Genomic DNA, 23827 nt, shown 5'->3' with positions numbered 1-23827 from the left:
TTTTAATCACGCCTTCCAAACTGCGCGTGTTTTTTCTGAGATTTGAGCTTTGCGCATGCCTTATCCAATAATAACTGATAGAAAAGACCATGTCTTGAGGTAGTACCGCAACTTTTACTTTTTGAGAAGGTGTTGCAATTGCTCATTAGCGAAACCAGGCTGAACCCTAGGTCTTAACAAGGACGACTTTTTTTTTTGCTCTCTCTCTCTCTCTCTCTCTCTCTCTCTCTCTCTCTCTCTCTCTCTCTCTCTCTCTCTCTCTCTCCAGATGGAAGCAACTCTCATTTTTGAAGAGCTCCTTACTGATGTTACTGGGTCTCTTTTTTTGCCCCTAAAAATCTCGCCTAGTTAGAGGAGAATTTTCGACGCAAAAGTATATTCACAGCAAAGTTATGTTGTCAATATGTACCTGAAGTATAGATTATAAACCCCTCGGTTAGGAAAAGATCTCTGAGTTAATGCCGGCTTTTAAGTTGTCGCTCAATTCTTGGCTAACAGTGCCGGATTAACACCTTCGGGGCCCTTATAGGCACTAGCCGTTCGGGGGCCCACTGCAATATGACAGCTGAGAGCTTAAGGCTGACCATCGAGGGCCCCCTGAGCTTCGGGGCCCTACAGTGCCTAGCGGATAATCAGGCACTGTTGGCTATTAAGTCTTTCTTCGTTCATCCAATCATTTTTAACTTCTTGGCAATCTACTGCTGAATTTCGGAATACAATAGCGTACAAACTAAATGAAAAAAAGTATCTAGAAAAAGAAGAAATGGTTGCCTGGAAGATATAGATCAAGCATCGATTGGAATCGGAAGGTGGTTAAGTTTAGGGGTTTAAGATGGGAAGGGTTTTTTTTCCGTAATCACCCCCCAAAAAACCGCACGAAGTGCCCTAGGTGATTCGGAATTACCTTGTTTGGTACTACCGTCTAACCAATCCTAGAGGTTCACCCTTTTTCTTACCACCACCTTACCTTTTCTTATATTATTTTTATCTCTTTTTAATCTTATCTTTAACAGTCTGTCTCTTTCTTAGACTACCTACTTCCTATTGAAAAATAAATAATTATACCAGACGTCAACTTTTTATGACAAACAAACCTCAGAGCGAAATATGTTATAATAGAAAATTTCCTACATTGTTTCGATAGAAAAGCGTAGCCAATTACGTTCGCTAGAAAGAACGTAACGAGATCGTAGTCACACCCTAATTTGCAAGCCACCAAGAAGATTTTTTGAAGGATTTTTATTGTTTATTCTGATGAGAATCCGTATTAGATTAAATTTGATGCCAGAGGGTAAAAACATAGTAACCAAGTCTTAACGAAGAGTTTTTTGGCGCGAACTAAATGAGATCAAGATCAGCTGTGCTTCAATCAGAATCTTAAAATATAAAAACATTAATTTATACGGGTTTTGGTGCATAGGAATTTAGTCTAAAGTTTTTTTTAGAAGCACGCCTGTAAAGGCGTCGCAGTTGCAATACACTGGTGTACAGGGAAAAGCTATATATAAAACTATATGGGCAGCAACATTTTTAATATCATGTAACATTGAAAGAGACATCTATCAAAAGGTATTTATTTATATAATAAAAATGGCTAAAAGCCACTTATAATATAACTTAATTTATTGTACACTAAGTGACTCTTTTTGACCATTTACCTTAGTTCTTTTATGTTTAAGTGCATAGTATTATGAATTAAATTACGTATTTCTCCGAAGCTTCACACGCCAACTCATTTGGGATTTGGGATGTAGATAGCCTTAAGTAATACCGTAAAATTACCTTGAAATATAAGAATATAACCTACATTATTTAATTATTGTTAATTAAGTTATCAAAAGGTCGTCGGCCACCAACACACGCAAACTTCAAAGTAATGTTAGTATAACACCTGACTATAGTTTTTGGAAGACTTTGCAGTCGTGACACTTGGCAGTGTAATTGAGTTCGGAACGGACCAAGATTGTATGTTATACATATACAGGCCTTCTATACCCAAATGTATTTTCAGCGAAGGTTTTCTCTTTAATCATGTCGAGGGTTGTCGCAACACACTGAATATTTGATTACTTTGGTCGAATGCACTTCCGTTTCTGAAAGACTCGCTCGCACTTTTAAAAGTGTTTTCTCAGAACCCGGAAGTTGATCACCAACTCTTCCATCTTATTGTGTAGATTCCAAAATTGAATGACTTAAGCCTTGGCTTGAGATATTCAAGATTAGGGCTAGAAAAGTTCCGCATCTCTCCTTCCAAATTTTACATTCGCTTTTAATGGTATCAGATGCTTTCTCTAGATTCGATTTCATTTCCGTGGTTAGATTGAGAAAAGGCAAGTTAGAAGCGAGGATGTTTTGGTACAGATAATTATTTTGCAAACAAATTTGGAAGTAATTTTTAATTAAGACAGTGTCTTTTTTGAGTATACGTTGATATTGGAAATTTGACGACACGCTTAAGCTTTTAAAAGACGGTGAAGTTAAAGGGAGTATAAAGTCTGCCAGACACTTCTCAATGTCTTACCATTTAAAATCTTTAACGGGCCCTATTTAATCTTCCCTTTGACGCATTTTGAAAACTGATATTACGTTAAAACGAAACAATGCTATCGAAAGAATTTTATTACTTTTTTGGGGTTTTCTTCTTTAACAAGAAAGAAAAAAAAAGTAAATTCACCTCTCCTGTTTAAAATCGAAAATAGGAGACGGTATTATATTTTTCTATAGAATGTATGTATAGTTCATGAACGCTATTTTTCATACTTGAAGCTTTATCGTGTAGGTAAAACCCGTCAAAGCAGCTAACAGGTTTCTATTTTCAACAGGTCTGTTACCCGAAACTTCTGTTGCGTCACTAGGAAGGTAACTGGTGGGTGCCCCGTGCTGAAGAGTTCTTCTTTCGGGGTCCGTTCCCTCAGATTTTAACCCTTTCATCCAAAATATACTCGCATTTCTCTTGGTAAGTCGTATCTTTGATTTTCTTTGTAATTTCGAAATGAGTCTATCGCGGTTTATTCGTAATTTCGTTAAGCCTAAATGGCAAGATGTACTTTAAAGTGTAGAGAAACTAGAATGGTTTTACGAGTCGCCCCTCTTTATGATGGAAGAAAATAATTTGGTTTCTATGGCGACAGGGATCAATAGAGTTAGTAAAAAGAGAAGCGAGGTAGAGAACTTCCATTCAGGAAGGTTTTCTGATGTAAGAGAAGGTTGGCACCTTTTCTCGTAGATATCTTGAAACGTAGCATTCCTAGGTCCAGGTAGTTCTACTGACTGAATCTGTAGACTATCCGTTTGGTCAACCGGAGTCTCGCTAACCTCAATGGTCATTTTACTAACCTTATTGAGGTGTTTAGTGGAGATTCGGACAGTGTAATGTCAGATGGGGGCTACCACAGTCGACTAGCGCTACGAAAACTTCCTGGGTCGGTTGAGAGAGGTTGATCCAGTATCTTTTTCTCAAATCTGGATTGTAAATCCGAACCTAATCCAATTCTCAGAACCGATTTCTTTTAAGGATAACATTGGACACCCACTTCCCAATTGTTAGTATTATTGGATGTAATTGGAAACTCTTATAATGCCCTTTCTTTACTTTGAAATGTTGTTGACCAAGGCTTCGGAAATATTCCGTAGATCAAATTTGGCTTAGGAAATCTTTATTCGTAACAACTCTATCTCATATTAGGCTTAGGAAATCTCTACTGGTAACAACTCTATCTCAAATTGGGCTTAGGAAATCTCTACTGGTAACAACTCTATCTCAAATTAGGCTTAGTAAATCTTTACTCATAACAACTCTACCTCAAATTAGGCTTAGCAAATCTTTACTCATAACAACTCTTTCTCAAATTAGGCGTAGGAAATCTTTACCCGTAATAAATCTATCTCAAATTAGGTACTCTAACAATATCAGAAAACTAGTTTTAATGATTTTCGACAAGCGTTTTCTAAATTAAGTTTAAATGAAATTTGCATTGATTTTTCAATTGGATGTACAACATGAAATCAATTCTGTTCTTAATTTCCTTTTTATGTTGTTATTGCGTGTTAGTGTTACAAAAATTATAATCAATATTATACTTTAAAGCATAAGGTTTTTCCCCATTTCGCAGCCCGTTTTATAGCTTCAATCCATATCCGTTATTGTCGCAACATTTTAAGGGGGAGAAAGTTTATTGGTTCATTGTTCTGTTTTCTGTAATCGACTTTATACGATTTGTTGTTGCGTCGATTTTTATGGCGCTTGGACACGCGGTGGGTGATTTTTACCTCTCCGAGTGACGTATGTCACGGAGAGGTTCTAATTTCGACGTGTCTGTGTGTCTGTCTGTCTGTGTGTGTGTCTGTCTGTCTGTGTGTGTGTCTGTCTGTCCGTTGTTACACCCACGTGACCGCGTGTGCAGTTTGCAAATCGGAGCAAACGTGTATTCAATTTCCAGACCGCATTTACAGTCCCGGAAAGTGTATTCCACTTACAAGCTATTACTCCATTGCCTGTCTAACAACTCTGTTCATTTGTCCACCCCACATGAACACCAGTCTGAACTTACTAGCTTCTAAACACCACCATCTTCTAGTCTTTCGCCCATTCCACATGGACACCAGTCTGTACTTACTGGCTTCTGAACACCACCACCTTCTCGTCTTTGTCCATTCCACATGGACACCAGTCTGTACACCTGGCTTCTAACACCACCATCTTCTTGTCTTTGTTTTTGTCCATCCCACATGGACACCAGTCTGTACACCTGGCTTCTAACACCACCATCTTCTGGTCTTTGTTTTTGTCCATCCCACATGGACACCAGTCTGTACACCTGGCTTCTAACACCACCATCATCCTTAAGGTTAAGATATACGCGGCGATCGGCTAGGGTTACGAGAAACGTCTAGCCTTCCAATGGAGGGGTCTTCCTCCAAGGTTCACGCAATTGCGATGTTCTTATCTACAGCTGCGATTCGAATCCTTTATATACTACCTATTTGAGTAAAGCGAAACAACAGTCATATCCTTCAATTCAAACGTCAATATTAGTCAAGTCTCTCAAGGTTGTTTAATTATTCTTTTTTAAAACGATATAACGCTCAATAAGGCGAACAACTAACGAAGAAAATATTAAATATTAATTATATTTATTTTAATATTTAAGATAATCTCTTTTCTCAATTCAAAATTAATACGGAAAGAGTTAAAAAGCAGTCTATTTTTTGTCTGTGTCTGTCTGTCCGTTATCACACTAGTGCGCCGAGTTAGCAGTTCGCTTTGTTTTGATGTGTTAAGAAATCCTACAGAACCTTAATATTCACTGTTTTCATAATATAAAGTGAATATGTGGAAATCTTTTTCGTAATTACGATGCATTTAGTATTTTTGTAGCTTTAAAGCTCTGTTTCATTTTGATATTCCAAGGATTTTTTTTAATATTGTTATTTGAAATGGCTGTTTATATATTACTTAAGCTATACTACAACTGTATATAGAATAATCCTTGGTTTAGTGATTTTATGAAGAATACTAAGATCTAGATTCCGGCGGGTATATCAAGCATTATCCACAATAGGCTTAGTGAAACAAAGAGTAAATCATTGAGGCCTGAGGTGAAGCAAACTTTGGGCTCTGATTTTCGTGTCTGAAATGAAGAGACATCAACGGTTCAGAGTGAGCCGAAAGTTAAATACACTCTTAAATAATGAGGTTAAGATTTTTTAAAAGAAGAAAAGATCGTTGTGGCAATTAGAATAGTAAAAGGGCTAATGGTAAACGGGTAGTAGCTACAGACTTTTTATTCTCTTTATGGTGCGCATTCACTATTAGTGCGTCTAGCTACAATTTAGCTTTGATGTTATTTAACGTTAACATTCATGTTGGCAAACTAAGAATATTGTTGAGGTGAGACGAGACGACAGTGTTTACACTGCAAACCAGTTGTGAATGTAGCTATCAGTATATGCGGTAAACAGCTGAAGCGTAAACTTCATTTCCTGTTCTTTTCCCCATTGACTGATTTCCATGTGTCCAAGATTTATCCATATTGGATTTAAAATGTCGTCTGCTTTACTGTATATTCGCTATGCTTGGAATACTGCTTCAATATTTCGTAAATTTTACTTCAAAAAAGAGAAATAATTCCATATCTAGGTAAATAAGTTTGTAGTAATAGACCTCTTGACTCGGAGAGGTAATATTTTGGTTTTCCCAACTTGTTGTTCTTTAGCTGTTCATACGAAGTTTTAAGAACTACTTTACTAGTTGGACTACGAATTGAACTGAAATAAAGGCTGTTGCTCATTATTGCTTCTTTAGAAATGGTGGTATTTCAGGAATATAATAATTGCATCTTAACGTTGGTCAAATTACGATGAATTAAAATCATACACACTCGACACGGATAAATCTATTGTTCTTTATATTGGAAACTCTAGTCGTTTGCCTATAAGGTAAATTGTTCGCTTCAAAGACTCAAAGAGTGTTCGTCAAATTAGCCCGTTCGCTCCCAGTTTGAAACCCAGCTCGTATCTATATATACTTTTATAGACCACCGGGTAAAACTCGACCCGAAGCACGAACGAATCAGGCAGCTAGCTCCCAACGTCCCAATTAAAAGTAGCGTGCGCCCTTTAATTTAATTAATGAACGCACTTGACTTTAGTCCCTTATTTGGTGCGGGGGATTTTAACCCTCGCTTCTTTTTGTTACGAAATCCATGCCCCTCATTTCTCTTTTCTCTAAAATGGATCGCCCCGCCTTATATATATTATACACCAAGTCCCATAGGTCAATTTATCTCTCCCGCTGTAATATACTTGCTTAAAAATTGCGTGCACTAAAAAGCCTAATGCTCTGCGGAACACAGTACCGTGTAGACTGTAGAGGCCTTTCAACTATGGAGACATCGAAACTGATATCTCTTAATTTTATAATTATGTTATTAACGTAAAATTAGACATTTACGCCTGACACCCAGGCGTGAATTAAGGTGAAAGATTTGTTGCCTGGGGGACACAGATATATTACGGGATACCAATATTTAAGAATGAATTTGTGTTGAGATTCTAATGAAACGTATTAATTAGCCCGGAGCCAGGATACTTTTATCCATCCGTACTGACACGTTAGAATCTAAAAGCCGATTTCCAATGAAATGTAACAAGAAGCGATAACTTTTGTTTAGTTACACCAAGAAACTCTCTTAATTATTTGTCATTTTTAACCTATAATTGCGTCTAGGCATATATTCGCCCAGAACACGGTGTTCGTTTGTGGTATGCTAGTTTTAACCAATTGAGATATGAAAGGATTTTAAACCCTTGGGAGCAATTTTTCCGCATCCTTTTCCATTGAAGGAGTTGCGCGAAAGAGACTGTAGGTGGCGTTAGACTACGGGGAAGTTTAGTATGTATCAAGGGCCTTATAGAAAATATGGTATTTGTGTATAAAATAACTACATTAACGAAAATGGCAAGTTTGTGGTTTGAATTAATTAATGAAGTCTATTGCAACACTTCATTAAATTTTCTTTTTATTGTTCTAAAATTAGTAGACAAATAATTATTGAAAACAAACATTTTAGCGCATTTGACGAAGTCGAAGCATAAATTCTATTTATTTCCCAATTTCAAAACTTTGATCCCATTTTACTTAATATTTATAGAGAAATGTCGCCTTTTCCGGCACTGATTTTGAATTTCGGTCCTAAGTCCTGAAATTAGTTATTTATCCCAAAACTGTACAAACGAAGATAAACATAATCGATATTTTTTTCGATATTAATATTTTACGAGACTTGCTCGCATATAAATTGGGCATCGAAATTGAATTTTTTTGAGCCAATTTTTAACTCATTAACTTAAAAAACTTTAAGTTAAAATTAAATCATTTTTACGGATAGATGTCTCTTAAAGGTGTTGCGATTACGTAGTTAATATCAAGGGTGTGTTTATGACGTCAAGGGCCTCTCGCTGAGTTGCGAATCGCGTGTTGATTCTGTTGAACCGGTCTCCCGGGTTTAGGAGAAAACGAGATAAAAGTTTAGTTTAGTAGAGGCCACGCGTCTACTCGCTTTGGAAGTTGTCGAGACGCGAATGCGATATTAAGCAAAATTTTATTCTCTAACATAAAATTATTTAGAGTAGTTTTTGTCGTTATTAAACGAGTTAACAAAATGACTTCAACGGGACCAGCAATTGACACCAACTCAATGACATTGACGCGGTATGTCCTGGCCGAACAAAAGAAAGTGCCTTCGGCAACTGGTGACCTGACGCAACTACTGAACAGTTTATTAACTGCGATTAAAGCCGTCTCATCCGCCGTCAGGAAAGCTGGATTAGCTAATTTGTAAGTATTATTTTGTTAAGTAATTATTTAACCTTGTTGCCAAGCCTATATTTCCATCTTTGAGTTAATACCCTTGCACTATCAGAAGGGCAAACGTCTTCACTGATAAGGTACGTTCAGTGATAACGTGAAGGACACACCCCCGCTCTTACGTAGTTGTGTGGTTAAAACATTAAATATACGTAATGGAAATTAATGTCGCCCAAAATTAATTACTTTTTTAGATAGTTAATTTTAAATTTTACTTTTAGAGCTGTTTAAAAATTGCATACATTTTATCTATTATTACGAAATACACCAACTACTTTAAAAACCAGTTAGTTTGAAATGTTAAAGGGAGGGTTAAGTAGAAAATCAAGTAATTTTTTTATCAATTCTTCTACTAATTACAAGAGCAGTCTGCATAGTGAAACATTCAGGAAAAAAATCCGAATGATTTTAAAATTCAAATTAGGTTCAGATTTTAAGGATAATTTTAAAGGACCTCCGACCAATCGCGTAAAGCCCTGCCTTCTTGTCAACAAAATTCTCGTGGCATATTCCGTGTCGAATGAAATTTTGCGCGCGACGTGACAATCGTGGCGCCACACATGGAGCGTGCCACGAGGATTTTGTAAACAAGAAGGCAGGGCGTTACGCGATTGGTCGGAGGTCCTCCTTTAAAATTATCCTTAAAATCTGAACCTAATTTGAATTTTAAAATCATTCGGAAAGTATTTCCTGAATGTTTGACTATAATTAGTAGAAGAATCGATAAAATAATCATTTGGATTTCTACTTCACCCTCCCTTTAAGTGAAAAGATTCTATGAACAAAAGATTTGAGGCTGTTGCGAAATTCGTAGAATTTGAAAGGCAATTTAAGGAAGTTTCAAATTGATTATGATAAGAATATTTAATTTTTGTTTACTGAAAGTTAAGAAGATGGTCTTATAATTTTCAAGGGCATTTTATAAACTGTTCAAGTGTTTTATCTGTTATACTTCATTTCTAAATTACGTCATTGCAGATATGGAATTGCCGGCGAGGTTAATGTTCAGGGGGAAGAAGTGAAAAAACTTGATACTTTGGCCAACGATCTTTTTATAAACATGCTTAAGTCTTCATTCGCCACTTGTTTACTGGTATCAGAAGAAAATGAAAAAGTAATTGAAGTTGAGACCGAAAAACAAGGGAAATACATCGTTTGTTTCGATCCACTTGATGGCTCGTCTAATATAGACTGTTTGGTGTCTATTGGATCTATTTTTGCCATTTATAAGAAGGTATAACCTTTAGTTTTTACATCGTAAACCTTCATTTCTGCAAGTATATAATACTTCTCTTGAGAGAAGTGTACATACCACAAAGCGGGGTAATTGTAACATGATTCTTCCCAACATCCGTTAACATTTAGAGTGTTCAAGGTTACTAAACCAAGAAGTGATATCTAGTTTATTAGGGAGAAGGTATAAACTCGCCACATTTCCAGCTTTATCTCCAGTCCAAACGTAGGTCCGGAGTTAATCTCCGCCTCTAAATTACAACCACCATCTCATCGGTTCTTGAAAACTCACGTCAGAGTGACGCAAATGAAGAAAATTAAGTATTTTCCGACTGAGGAGAGGCGAAATAGCCCGGCCTCCTTTTACTTCCCCCTTGTATTTTGAAAGGGGGACTGGGACTATGGCGCGCGAATACTTAGGCATGTTGTACCTTCTCCCTAATAAACTAGATATCACTTCTTGACTAAACCAAATCACAATCACATACGCGATAAATAGTTCCGGCATCATTGCTCTATTAGCTCTTAACTATTTGCGATGCCCTTCTGAAGATTGATGATCAGGAGAGAAAACATAAAGGGTTAGCCTGGGAAGAATCATGTTACATAACTAAAGTATTAAGAGGGTGCAGAGTGTCATCCTTCTATTACGTGTATTTATTTAGACGTCAACTGGTCCACCAACTGTCGAGGACGCTCTAAAAAGCGGTCGTAATGTGGTCGCGGCGGGTTACGCTCTATATGGTAGCGCCACTATGGTTGTCATATCAATTGGTGATGAAGTTAACGGCTTCATGTTGGACCCGGCCATTGGGGAATTTATTTTAACTGATCCATGTATGCAAGTTAAACCCAAGGGTAAAATATACAGTTTAAACGAAGGTTACGAAGCACTTTGGGATGGAGCCGTCTCTGAATACGTCAAGAGTAGAAAATATCCAAAGGTGAGGCAATATTTTTATCCATAATTAAATAAATACTCTTAATTACTTTAAAAAAATTAGAATGGTAAACCATACGGAGCCCGTTACGTTGGATCTATGGTTGCCGATGTGCACCGTACTCTGAAATATGGTGGAATTTTTATGTACCCTGCTACCAAAGAATCTCCAAATGGAAAAGTGAGTTAACATTAGTGAGTTAAGTCTGAGGTTTAACTCGATGTGTTACCATAGTTGCGACTTCTTTACGAATGTGTTCCAATGGCTTATATCATGGAAAAAGCCGGGGGTTTGGCTTCAACCGGAAAAATCCCAATTTTGGATGTTGTACCAACTGGCATTCATCAAAGGTGTCCCGTTTTCTTGGGATCCAAGGATGATGTCCAAGAAGTAATTGATCTCTATAAAAAACACGGCATCTAAGACAATGCCAGCCAAACTTAAAACCGCCCACCAATTAAGTCTTTTACAAGTTGAAGTTGTTCTATATTTTTGGTACAAAAATTACAATTGCATAATTTAATGTTTGGATAATGAACCATGTACTTAGCGTTGTTTGTTAAACAAAATAAAATTAATTTAAAAATAATTATTCGTGGGTTTGATATTACGCGATAGATCGCGCTACTTAATAATCGGATCAATTTGGTAGCTATTGGATTACGGTGCGTCCGTTAAGTAGCGACATCCATGGGCGGTCTTGGATCCACTCTTGACGTTTGCCAGTGACAATAATAACGTAACATTAAGGTGGTAATTTAGTTAATGGTTAACCATATAATTGCTTTGTATGAATTTTTTCCTCCTTGTCAATAATACATTAAACCATGGCCTTCAACACTGTCCTCTTTGGAGAAATCTCACCAAATATTTCCTGTCAATAGTCCCTTATTCATGGTACGTCTAAGCCCAAAAATCCGAGATTAAAATTTCCCCCCGGAAATTGGATCCGAGTTAATCTCTTTCCTATTAATATTATTTGTAATAATAATAACTTTAGATGAAAATTTTAACGATCGGCAAATAAAGCCCCCCTAGTAATATTAGAGATTCAAAACTGAAATTGCGGGGCTTCCTTCCATCTCTCAAATTTAAATAACTATAGAACCAATTAGAGTTGAGCTTGTCTATCAAGCCGTCAGTTTTCCAATATAATCCCGTCTAGCCCTAATCATCGCTGCGACAAATAAGGGTCTCGTTCGCATTATGTATACGTGGATTTACCAAAAGTGTGAAAGAAAAAAATATTTTGCTTTTGACACCTTTTCGTACCCTCAGTTGGTAAAAAGCTTTCTGCTCTATGTTCCATAGATGATAGCGTCTTGTTGGGCGGAAAATTCTTTGTCGAAAAAAAGCGAGAAAATATGAAAGGGTTGTCTCTCATAAATCATTCTTAAAGGACATAGAAAATGTCGAAAAAGCCGAAAGAAATCGTGTCTCGCATTCATTCGGATATTATGTCACTTTTTTTCTTACGCCATTTTATTTTTCTATTCAACGTGCAAAACCTTTCTTCATTTTACTCTATCAATATGGTATACTGTACATTACGTTATGTCTAGATCACTCGGCTGGGTGTGATTTGATCGGATTTGGTATACGTGTTTACAAGCGGAAGGTTTTCAAATAAAACAACTTTCAATGCTGTCTGGGAAAGTAATTGAGCCTCCAAATAATAAAAGTAAGTCTTTCAATATTGGGACGTGCTCCTTCCATGGAGTAACTTTTAACATGTACTCTTGATAATTTGTTTTATTACGTTAACGGTATAAAGAAGTCATAAAAAAAGTTTTCCCCTTTTGTAAAACTTTTTAATATTCCGCTCAGAAACTTTACGATGATCTTGTTTCTTGCAGAAGCTTAGAGAGTATTTTTCCACTCTTTTGCAAGCGTGACTTCGTCTTTGTCCGCGAATTTATTTTAGGCTTAGTAACAAGTGCTGAAAGGAGAGTTTTCTCTCATCTTTTGGGTCACCTTACAGGACAAATCTCATTTTCTCTCTCTGCTCTTTGGTTTCGTTCAAGCTCCCAAAATCCTGATGACTAAGAGATATTCCCAAAACTTCTCTTTTAACCCTATACCGTTATTGCCTTTGCAAAAGGGAAGAAGAAACGGTTTATATTCAAACTTGTTGATAACTTTTGTGTTAGGCTTGAGGAATTCAATGCTTCTTAGTAGGTAAGCCTTTATCTTTCCTGATTACAAAAATACAACCCAACCTTTCTTTCTTTCCACCAATCATTGCGCGTCATATTCCCTTTATGAGAAAGAGAAAGCAGACGATGAGAGGATGGTCTCGCCCAAAACCTTCTTATTCTTTGTTAAAAGATGACAATGAATGGGGTGAAAAAAAAAGGAAAAGAAAGGTGTTTGTTTTAATTAAAAGATGTAATATTTTCTCTCTCACTCGGTTCGGTTTCTGATCTTAATTTTCTTCGCACCTACCTCGAAGCTATGATGACCGTTCGACCCATCTTCCGCCGTGAAATATTAATTACGGGTCCGTGCTTCGAAACAACTCGGGAGAGTACTTATGATGTACGCTTGAAGATCTAGTTACTTTCTAATTCCTTTCGCACGATGGACAAACCCTTTTACTAAGATCAGAAGGAAAAATTCCGACACCACCAGTGAGAACGTTTTTATCTTACTTGTCACGTTTGTCTTAAGTTGATATCGTATGTTGAAAAAAATAATAATAATAATAATAAAATAAAATTATGAAGAAGGTTTTGGAAGTTATCACCCTTAATTTAGAAAACTTCATCAATTAATTCGCTAAATAAGAAGACTTTCTCGAATTAACGAATTGAGTTTTCGACTTTTGTGTGCGAGTTGCTTTTGTAATCCATTAGTTTGCTGGTCGACCACCTACGGTTTTGTGTACTGATCAATTAAAATGAGACCGGGGAAATCTCTTTGTAAAGTTGTGAGTTCAGGAATAATATCATTTTGCTCTGGTTCCTAATTTCGGGGAGGGTCCTTTAGCGACGCGTGGCCGTTTTCCAAAGGTACACCTAGTTAGATAAGAACGGAGATGCAACGCGCGGTTAACTGCGTCTTTCTTTGTTAGACAAAGGCACGATTCCAGAGAGAGAGAAGCGAAAATAATAGAACAATCGGACTTGAGTCTCGACTAGGTCCCCCACGGAGACCGTTTCACACCTTCCCATTCTGTAAAATGAACCAAAGGCCTATAGAAAATGAACGTTGAAAATAAACCCGACCCAAAAAGAGAAAAGCTTTCTCTGTATGAACGCTTGTGTTTTGAATTAAATCAACATCGTTGTTAAATCATTTAACTTTTGATTTTATGATTAAACTTCTAATTAGGTGTAAAAGTTTGAGATATTAAGGGTTGGTGTAGTACCTGGAAATTAAGGAAAAGCCAGGTATTTTCAATATGGGTGCGATATGTCAGGGAAAACCGGGTTTCTGCAAATAAGTGTTAAAATTTGTCAGGGAAAGTGACTTAATTACAGCAAGGGAAAAAAAACGAAAAAAGTCAAGGAATTTTGAAATGAAAAAATTTGTGGCAACTCTGAATATTCTTTTCAATAGTATTAAGTTGGGCTTCGTATTATTAATCACTATTCCGTTTGAATTAACTTCATCTAGCGCACGGGTTTGCATTCCAAGCCACAAACGGAGTATATCCGAATTCCAAGGGCTCTCTGTAGCGAATAGCTAAGATATATTGGGTAGCTTTATCTTTTCCCGTGGAATGTTTATCTAAGAACATACCCCACAGGATTATACAATGTTCTTTTCTTATTAGTGTAATACATCTTATAATACGGTTTTTTTAATGAAGTAAATAATCCAATCACTGTGTACTCTATCAAGCCGTGTAAGAGAAAGCCATAAATCTATTTAGTTTTAAAAGCTTTTGTTCTCCCGAGGGTCGCATGCTGAGGATAAAACACAACATAATTAATTAGATGGAACTTGAGGAATTTGTTGTATTATCAATTAAATAATTAGCAAAAAGTAATTAACAATTTAAATTCAGACATGGTACCGAAACTTTTAATTAAATTCCAAGCTGCCAAAACATTGAAGCACCTTGGCGACAGGTGGAGAGGAGAACTGTTGTTAGAATCTTTGAGAAACGCCTTATAAATAATTCAAAGAAAAGAAAAAATTCTAATTTTCCCAAGTTCAAATAATGCGAACACACCCCACTTTTCAATATTACTCTTTAGTCTGATAGTCTAGAGGACAAACTCTATTAGAGTTAGAGCCCACTCGTTGCACTCTTGTCCTATGTCCTACTCTCTCGCTCTCTCTCAGCCCTTGCTAGTACCTGAACCACGTATAGACATAAGAAATACGTTAAATATTTATTGTAAACCATGTTTCCTAAATCAGGTTGTTATTTTTTACAAATTTCTACGGGCTAAGTGAACTGATCAATCGTGGACACCCTAATTTACATATATTTTTGATATCTATTTTCGAAACCCGTCTTTGCATGCATATTTTGGAGAAGCAAGCGAGCCCTTAGTGAGGAAGACGGCGTAAAACCTCTTATTTCGCTGAAGGTGAAATTTGGAAAGGTGTAACTGGGGGGGGGGTTGCCTTAAACTTCAAGAGTCTCTGCTAAGGATGAAAGGGATTTGCAAGAGGTCTAGTCGAATTGGTTTGTGAGCTATCAATAGTCTTTCTTAGACGTTTTCGAAGTGAGACACACTTCTCTTAGCACAACTAAGACATTGTCTCTACCTCGCGTATATTACCACTTATCAGAGTTGCTATGGTGAATATTAATTAGTGAGATTATTTGATTGAAAATTTGATTAATTAATCTATTATCCAAGTATTTACTATCCTTAGAAGATTACCTCAGTTTGGCCAAGGGTTTTTTCTGGAGATGTTATTTTCGTTGGTCAACAAAAACATAGGTATATGCTTCAATACCTATAGTGGTTCTTCCTCAAAACTATACCTGAAACTTTTCCACCTCAACACTTTACCATCGGTCAGTTAGATGGCGCGTCTTCACTCTGAAAGAATCCCCCTCTTCTCCTCGAATGTCTGAAGAACTCTGTCTGAATCGGAGCGCGTTGCATTCCCTCAGTTTCAGTTTTGGGAAAAGCGTAGCAGTGAAGTCTGAACGATCGAAACAGGCGGCGGGAGCTACAGTTTCTCTCTCGCAACTACGAACCAACGCGGGGGTGTCTGTAAAACAGTGCAAAAAGAGTTTTAGAGGTGCGTGCGTAAGGTTGACAGATAACTGTCCGGTGATGAACTAAGAGGGTGACGTGAACCAGAAATTGTAGTATAGCCCGAGTGACCGTGTGGGTTTGTGGTACTGTAAAACTAACCCAAAGTCTTTGAAAGGACCGATTCTGCCCAGTTTATTATCACACGGCCTTGGTTTAAATCTTTTACTCAAGAATTATTAAAGTTACGCAACAAGTTTAAAGTCCAAGATATTAATGAAGAAGAATTAGGCCTAAAGTTTTTTATACGAGTTTTAGTTTTGCGATGCAACTTTAAACAACAACAACCGGAGTCCAAGCAGAACGACGTGACTCGCGGGCGTCCTTGAATGAACTTAGGCTTGATGAATTGAAATTAGGCTTAGTTATGCGAAAGAGGTTGTTTAGTCGTCTTCGTTAACGGTAGAAGATTGTGTGTAATGGGATCTACGCCATCGAGAAATCATCGCTTATCATCGAACGAAATCTTTTGGTCCATCCTGGTCTGGTTGCTTTGCTTTTGCCGCGCCTCCGTGTCCGAGGAACCCGTGTCACCCACCATCGCTAACGCTTCGATTACATTCAACTTTGACACATCGACGACCTATTGGGATTCGGTTTCTGATAACGGGACGGCCGGATATTATTCGGGAAGAACTCCCGTTACTGAACCCCTAGTCCCGCTGGACACAACCTCCATTTCGGATAACGACACTTTCCTAGACGTTGTAGATGATTTCGAGGAGGACCAAGGAGAAAAGATCATTTTTCTTCAAGGTAGATAGATCTAAGAGCTTTATTTTTTGTCTATCGGACGCAGTGTGAAGTAGGGTGGTATGTGTATGACTCTTTTTTTTTATCCTGGGACGCGGAATCCTTCGATTTGCGGATGGATTTTATATAAGACTTATTTATGGACGAAGGTACACTTGATTAGTTTTTGTTGGTTCAAGGGCTTGGAATGTGAAGGATCTATGCACTCGAAGGCTTCTATTTACTCAGTCTTTAACAATGAACGAGGAGATATTTATGTCACACCGATAAAATGGGACCAAAAAAACTTGTGTTTTTGTTGTTAAAATACAATTAATAACAAATCACAACTAATAATTTACGATTATTTACAGAGAAAATAATGAAAGGTGAAATAATAACGGTAACTTCGCGCGAAAAAAATAAATTTTCTCGACGTTTGAAGTTGCAGTTATTTTAATTGAACCCTAATCAGTAGACTGACTTTTAAAGTCATTTACACGGCTACACGCTAAATCAGCGTAGGCCTTATGTGTTATTCAAGCTCATTGTAAATTGAATTTTTCTGTAGATTAACCCGAAGTTCTATTGATAAGCCTTTGCCATGATAGTTAAATGTTTAATGTTAATCAATTAAATAAAGGCAAATATATCTTTTTTAATGACCGCCCATTAGGAACACCGGTCTCGCGAATAGCAATTAAAAACAGACCTCCTTTCCCTCATTAGTGAAAGATAACACGAACAGTTTTAATTCCCTCATTAATATTGACTTTTTTACGACCTTTTCTATGACTACGATATAAATTAATGTCGTAAATGAACACTCCGAGGAGAAATTTCTAAATTCACGTGCATGGGGAAAGAAAAGGTTTTATTAAATTTTATTTTTAACATTTTAGGTTTGTTCGAAATCAGCAATTGCGTTTGCCGGGATCATCCACTGGACGGGAAATCAGAGTTGACCGCGGTCAAGCTTGCAATTGAAGACGTGAATTCCATAAATTTAATTCCAGGATACAAGCTGGAAATGTACGATAATGATACCGAGGTAAATGCCACGTTATTTTTATTGGTTGTGTATGTTACTACGTATGTGTTTTGAATAATTGATTAAGCATGAAGTGGCCGCGTGGGTTTTGTTTTTATAATTGTGACGTACGTGTATTGGGTGGAGTCAGTAGATATCGCGTTATTTATCATTAAGAAGTATTTAGTGAATTGGTTTTAGCAAGAAGTGATATCTAGCTTATTAGTGAGAAGGTATAAGATGCCTAAGTATTCGCGCGCCATAGTCCCAGTTCCCCTTTCAAAATATAAGGGGGGACGTAACAGGAGGCCGGGCTATTTCACCTCTCCTCAGTCGGAAAATACGTAATTCGTCATTCGCGTCGTGCTGACGTAAGTTTTCAAGAACCAATGAGATGCTGGTTGTAATTTCGAGGGGGGGATTAGCACCGGACCTACTTTTGGACTGGAGATAAAGCTGGAAATGTGGCGAATTTATAAATTCTCCCTAGTAAACTAGATATCACTTCTTGGTTTTAGTAAGGAGAGGTATAGAGATAAAAATAGATAAAGACTTACCAGAAATATCCTTTATGCCATGACGAAGCTTAAAGCGAAGGATGATTAAGCGTGCAGTGGAAATAATACGTTTTAAAATTTAAAACGGTGGAAAATAAATAATATTGCACATGGTGGGTATTTAACTCTTAGTTGAAGAATTTAAGATTGAATAGAAACAAATGGACTTGAATAAGGTTGGCATTCTAGGGGTAAAGGTTAAACATACTTTTAAATTGAAAACTAAGGTCAAACAATCACGTTTTTATTTCCCTTATCAAATAATATTCTTTCTTTCGGAAAACGTTTCCAATATTTGTTTCCCAATTCAACGAAAAATTTCAACTCTTGTTCAAAGTCGCCCACTAAGCTATCCTTCCTGCATTCCCCAAAAAATATCGGACTTACACGTATCTTATATAGGGCTCGTATTTTTCTTGCTGAATATTTCCATATTTCCATTCGGGATAAGGTATTTTTTTTCTGGTCTCCGTTTTTATCAGAACAGGCGCTAGTTACGTATGATTTAAACCTCAAAGTAAACCTTCGGTTTTAACCCTACTTCTTCCGGAGTTCGGAATCTATTTAACATTGATATATTTCCATGAAAGAAATTTGCATTTTTATCTCCTGCACGTTCAGAAATCGAACTGACTGTTTCTGAATGCATTATCTACTTAAAAAGTTACTATAATTACGTCGACTTGCGGGTTTACATTGTACGAAAGTTCACCGCGGGAAAAAATTGGTTTAACCAGGGATAGATTTAATTTTAGAAGTAGGAATGGAGAACGGTTAGTATTTACTTCAGTCTGACTCATAGCCCAGTATAGAGCCCCTCCCTCCAACACGTAACGAAAAGTTTGCATTATCTTATTGGGTCACTTAAACTACGTTTTGGTGACGTTGCTGACGCGACGGCAAAAAATACGTAATTCCATTTTACCTCTGTCGCTATGACCCACCTCTTCTTTCATACCTCTCCGTCCCGTGGAAGGGGGTCCGGGACTATGACGCGCGTCCAGATTACTCTGTTCTCCATTCCTACTTCTAAAATTAAATCTATCCCTGGTTTAACCTTTATCAGCTAGCTAAGCCTATTTTTATCCGAAAGGTTCGAACGCTATTTTTATTCGATCATATGTTGAATATCTTTGATCTTTTCATCATTGTAGTCGTAACCTTTCTTCCTCTAAGTAACCACGCCTCGAGTAATAGCTTAGCTCAACAGCTATTTCTTCCACACGAAATTCTTTCAGTATGAAAGCAAAGAAAAAAATCAAAATTTCTTTGTAAAAACGCGACGTTCCTATAGAGAATGGGTTGTTGAACTTAACCATCAATATCGTTGTTGATGTTGCTCTTTCGTTCTAGACCAAAGAGAATTATGTACCATAACAGAAGGAGTTGAAAGGTGGTTATCGTCAAAGTACGCTTTTGTTTACACCTGTGTTTCCCTGCTATAGCTCTACTCCTTTTTCTTACATCTCTGTCTAGACACAGCTCTGACGTGAATCTTAAAGTTCTAATCCGCTTTCTCGGTTTTTTCTGAAAAATGAAAAACCAACCAAGTTTACTCGGCTTAAGATTCTTGTGAATGTGATATTCTCGCCGTCAGATTTAGGCCTAGTATAAGAAACTTTGACGCGTTTTTTTTGGGTATACGCAAAACACCCGTACTCTAAAACCTGCTGTGGCATGCACGAGGCTCGCGCCAATTCCCTATTAGTTTACCAGAGTTTCCCGCCAAGATGGCATGGTTTCTCCAATCTCCATCCTGAACCTTTCTTTTTTTTCCTTCGTATCAGTTCCCCCTCTTTCTATACCTTGACAATCAAAGTTGTCAGTGAAGTGAACTCCATCGGAACAACGGACCTTGGACTGTCTTACGCCGTAACTTTATCCACGCACTATTGACCATTCCTCTAGTGCCACGGTATACACTTACCCCCAAACAGGGTCGAGAGACATTGTCTTTTTCTGGAGGCTGCTTTGCCTCAAAAGAAAATTATGCTAGGATCTTGTAGGTTATATGACGTATTTTTACCATGAAAAAGTAGTAAGGGTAAAGCGGGGGGTTACGCAGATATATTGATGGTTCACACCCTTTATCGCGGTATTATCTTAAACCGGAACTTGAATCCGTAGCTTTCCTTCAAAGATGTTTCATTTTCTCTCATCTCTAGGGGGACACTTTTGGGAGAAATGCAATTTCTGCAGTCGTCTGTATACCTTTTTAATGGTCTAGTCTCATCGGTGCTTTAATACTAAATATTTCAAGCCAAAATGGTCATAAGGAACTTCAAATCATGGTTACTTGTTTAGTTCTGAACTTTATTTGACGGAGTCTATATCCAACTTCATTCTGCACACAAATATATTGTTGGAAACCCTGTTGTTATTTTCACTACAACTTTCCCTTTATTATAGCTATCGCGGTATGAAAAGTTTCCCGTTTCTCCTTATTTATCCTTTGACTGTGAACAGGTGCTCCGGACGTTACTCTTTTATTAGGCTTACGTAGCAATTTTTACCATCCTCTATCTTCCAATCCATATCATCCTTTACAATAGACATTTTAATGAATTCCTGAAACGCTAAGCCAATCCGTGATTTACTTTTATCGTCTGCATAGTTTCAAAGTTCTCTCTACAATATTTTCTTTCTACTCTCAAAATCCGATTCTTTTTTTCTTATTCTTCTAAAGACTAGAAAACGGATCTAATCCTCTTCTATTGGACCATTATCGTAGTTTTTATCCATAGTTTTAGTTTTAGTAAGAGAATTGATCTCGAAATGTATTTACTCAGACCCTTATCTCAGTTTCAAATATATTTTATTACAATTTTCGATACGCGGTATTTGAATTTTCCTGGGAGGCCTGCCGATTTCGAAACATATTTCTACATTGCTTACTTTTGATGGTCTATTCCTTCCTTCCCCTTCCCCAATAAGGAAATCATTTCCTTATCGGTCTACTTTGGGGAAATCAGTTTTATCGTATTTGTTTTTGAGCGTAGTTACGGTTGGTACTTCACTTATTTTTAAGGGTCCACATTCGGTTGGTTATATCCAAATACTTCCTTTTTTCTCTATTAGACTTAAATTAGGTAAAGATTTCTCTATTTGTGGAATTGCGGAGATTTTAGGTCTAACGTTTTGAAGTCGCAATTAGCAATCTTAAAAGTGCACTTTGGGTTAGGGCGTTCTTCGATAAATAGATTTATAAATTGATCTACTTACAGTTAGCACTGAAATAGTGAAATAGAATAAAAAAAATCAACGGGGTCACTCCATGGATTAACTTTTCTTTTGTTCAGTTAAAAAGGGCCCTCGTTTTTCGTTAAATTGCATTTAATTCGGGTTCAACTCCTTTCCAAACATTCGCTTGTCCGAGTAGACTGCTATATTAATTCGAAATAAGGGGCAAAGGCTTAAGGGAAGAAATAGAAAGAAAGTGAAGTACTTTAAAACGTTCCCATTGGATCGTGCTCTTTTTTCCATTTGATGCAATTCTCTTCTCGTCCACCACTTTCATTGCATTCGAATCAAAGTCTTCGTTCGGCTTTGACTATCTTGTCAATTGAATATTGGGAAAGGTAGGGATGTGCCTGCTCGGAAGTTTTATCGAAATGGTACAGTGTTCCACTCCGCCTCTCTATCACTTGTTTCGTCAAACGTAAAAGGACATACGGGTAGACTTATATAGGCCTACTTCTCTCTCAAGATCACGAAACAATTCTAACCAAACTTATGTTGCTACCTCAATGTCTTTTCCACAGAGAGTATTGTATTTTGTTATTTTCTCGGAATCGCATTCTCAATCCCAGACGGGAGACACTGAGACTTTGAGAGTCGAGAAAAAGTTCAAGATGAAGACTTTAAAATCCGGTTTCTTATATATATATATATATCCGAAGGGGATGCAATTGAACGCTGCGCTACAAGATAGTGCCAGCTAAACGGACTGGTTTCCCTTAATGATATTAACAAAACTAAAGTGCATGGTAACATTTTGGCCTTTTATTAAGTTCTACAGCATTGTTATGTACAAAAGCGCCTTGCTAATTACAATTAGAAATATATTCTCCGCCGTTGATTAGATATTACAGTAAATCTAAGGCTGTAATTGACTATATCCGTCTTGATTTTAACAAGATCTCTCCTTTATTTCAAACTTGGAAAGAGTGGAAATATTTTTTTTTGTAACAAAACCTCGCGGTTGTCCTTCGGCTGTACTTTAATAAATCGGTTACTTTCCTGGTGGGTAATTACATCGCAGCAGCTATCCTAATTGGAACTTCGCTCTGCCGCTAATAAGTAAGGGCTCCCAGCACTAGCTTCTTGATTAGCTCTCAATTCTATAGCTAGGCGGGCCTCTGATTTCTTTTTACACAATCCGTTCAATTTGTTAACTTTAGTATCTCTGTTGTTATCTCGATTGTACTTGTAATTCTTACTGGTTTTTCCCAGGCATTGTTTCGATGGTTTTTATTTTATTTCGTTATATGTGGATACATACTGCGCAGTAATTACAATTTTGAGGCAGGTATCCCTTATCCACAGGCTTTAAGTGTGTTCCCTTAATTGTTACTCTAGTAAAAGGCATTCCATTCCAGGGAGAATTTGGGCTAAATTACTATCTTTCCTCCACCGTGAAGTACTTGGTAGCGGAACTTACATTTTCACCATATGCCAGAGTGTCTTGTAGGTGTTTATCACCTACCATCTTTTTGTCATATAGACCATTCTGGTTGAAAGAACGAGCTAATTCTCACCTAACTCCTTGGTGAAACCTATAAAGGGACTCAAAGTTACTTGACACAAACGCTTGTCATTTGTTTCTGATAAGTCTTTCTGATAAATGTTGTAGACCCTAAGTACTATAACACTTCCTCTCAGTTTCACCCTAAGAACACACGTTCTTTAATTTATAGCAGACATGGCAATAGAAAGATAGTTTGTGGGCCCACATCAAGACAGCTCTAGAGGTGACCTGGTCACCATTGGAGGTTACGGGCCCCGGGGAAACTGACCGAATTTCCCCCCTCTCTTGACTACCCTGATGGCAGACTTATCAGAAACACACTGTAGATAGTGTCAGGTGAAATCAATACATGGAAAAACCCGTGAGCAAGACCCGGGTTACAGGCCTTTCGAATTATTCCAATTGGTTAAAGAGGAAAAACGTGGTGTATTTCTTACAGGGCTTATTTCGAAGATGATCGCTGGAAATTTTTTCCCTTGCATCTCTTTTTCCCCAAATTTCAACGCTATAAAGTACCATCCCTTCTAAATCAAGCCAATTTTCTGCCATTTTGAACCGTTACTCGTTTTCTTTTTTCTTTCCTTGGTTCGACGTTTCAAACGGTCGGCTGCTATGGGAAGCACGAGGTGCCATCATCCGTTTCCCAATAGTTTTAAATCCCCGATTGCCTGTCGAAAATCGCAGTTAGGTCCCAAATGCGTTTTATTGTTTTAGTAGTAATATTTTCTATATTGCCTTCTTTCCAAGTTCTCAACAGCTTTTTCAAAAGAATTCCTGTGAACCAACCCAGTCCTTCCAATATCATATGGCGTATTACTCTTCAAAAGTTTGTATTTATTCCCTTGACATTTTTCAACGAAAAGGTCCACCCACCCCGAGACCTATTGATTCTTAGGGAACTTCCTTGAACCATAAGTTTATAAGATAGTTCCATAAGTATGACACTACCTATACTTCGAAATGCTAGAGGCTTACTGAGAGCTAGTTCGAGAAA

General features: G+C 37.3%; 2 protein-coding genes and 2 long non-coding RNA genes across 8 annotated transcripts in view; 3 read left to right on the top strand and 1 right to left on the bottom strand.

Moving 5' to 3' along the window:
* The window catches only part of LOC149602641 (uncharacterized), a 34189-nt gene extending 31176 nt beyond the window's left edge, over nucleotides 1–3013 (top strand). The window contains exon 3 of the long non-coding RNA XR_016377795.1: nucleotides 2823–3013. This is a non-coding gene — a long non-coding RNA (uncharacterized LOC149602641). The remainder of the gene's footprint in view (nucleotides 1–2822) is intronic.
* Nucleotides 3014–7986: 4973 nt separating this feature from the next.
* fbp (fructose-1,6-bisphosphatase) lies at nucleotides 7987–11131 on the top strand. Its single transcript, XM_089860880.1, has 5 exons — nucleotides 7987–8338; nucleotides 9347–9602; nucleotides 10267–10545; nucleotides 10606–10722; nucleotides 10777–11131. The coding sequence occupies exons 1-5, from the start codon at nucleotides 8163–8165 to the stop codon at nucleotides 10963–10965; spliced, it is 1017 nt and encodes a 338-aa protein (XP_089717006.1). The 5' UTR covers nucleotides 7987–8162; the 3' UTR covers nucleotides 10966–11131.
* Nucleotides 11132–16169: 5038 nt separating this feature from the next.
* GABA-B-R3 (gamma-aminobutyric acid type B receptor subunit 3) overlaps nucleotides 16170–23827 on the top strand; it is a 32713-nt gene continuing 25055 nt past the window's right edge. For all 4 annotated transcript variants that reach the window (XM_089860878.1, XM_089860877.1, XM_089860876.1 and 1 more), the window contains exons 1-2: nucleotides 16170–16523; nucleotides 17402–17550. In XM_089860878.1, the coding sequence (XP_089717004.1) occupies nucleotides 16187–16523; nucleotides 17402–17550 (486 nt within the window). In that variant the 5' untranslated portion in view covers nucleotides 16170–16186. The remainder of the gene's footprint in view (nucleotides 16524–17401; nucleotides 17551–23827) is intronic.
* LOC149602639 (uncharacterized) lies at nucleotides 18486–21094 on the bottom strand. 2 transcript variants are annotated; one of them, XR_016377800.1, is made up of 3 exons: nucleotides 19800–21094; nucleotides 19513–19613; nucleotides 18486–19435 (listed from the first exon to the last, which is right to left on the bottom strand). It is a non-coding gene; the product is annotated as an uncharacterized LOC149602639 (long non-coding RNA). The 2 variants fall into 2 exon arrangements; XR_016377799.1 differs by having other exon boundaries at nucleotides 18486–19613.

This window comes from Phalangium opilio, unplaced genomic scaffold, assembly GCF_054372755.1.
Source record: "Phalangium opilio isolate 3A_F unplaced genomic scaffold, DU_Popi_V2 ptg000354l_1, whole genome shotgun sequence".
Classification (NCBI taxonomy): Eukaryota; Metazoa; Arthropoda; class Arachnida; order Opiliones; family Phalangiidae; genus Phalangium; species Phalangium opilio.
The sequence above is the reverse complement of the archived record's forward strand: the minus strand, read 5'-3'. Positions and strand labels throughout refer to the sequence as shown.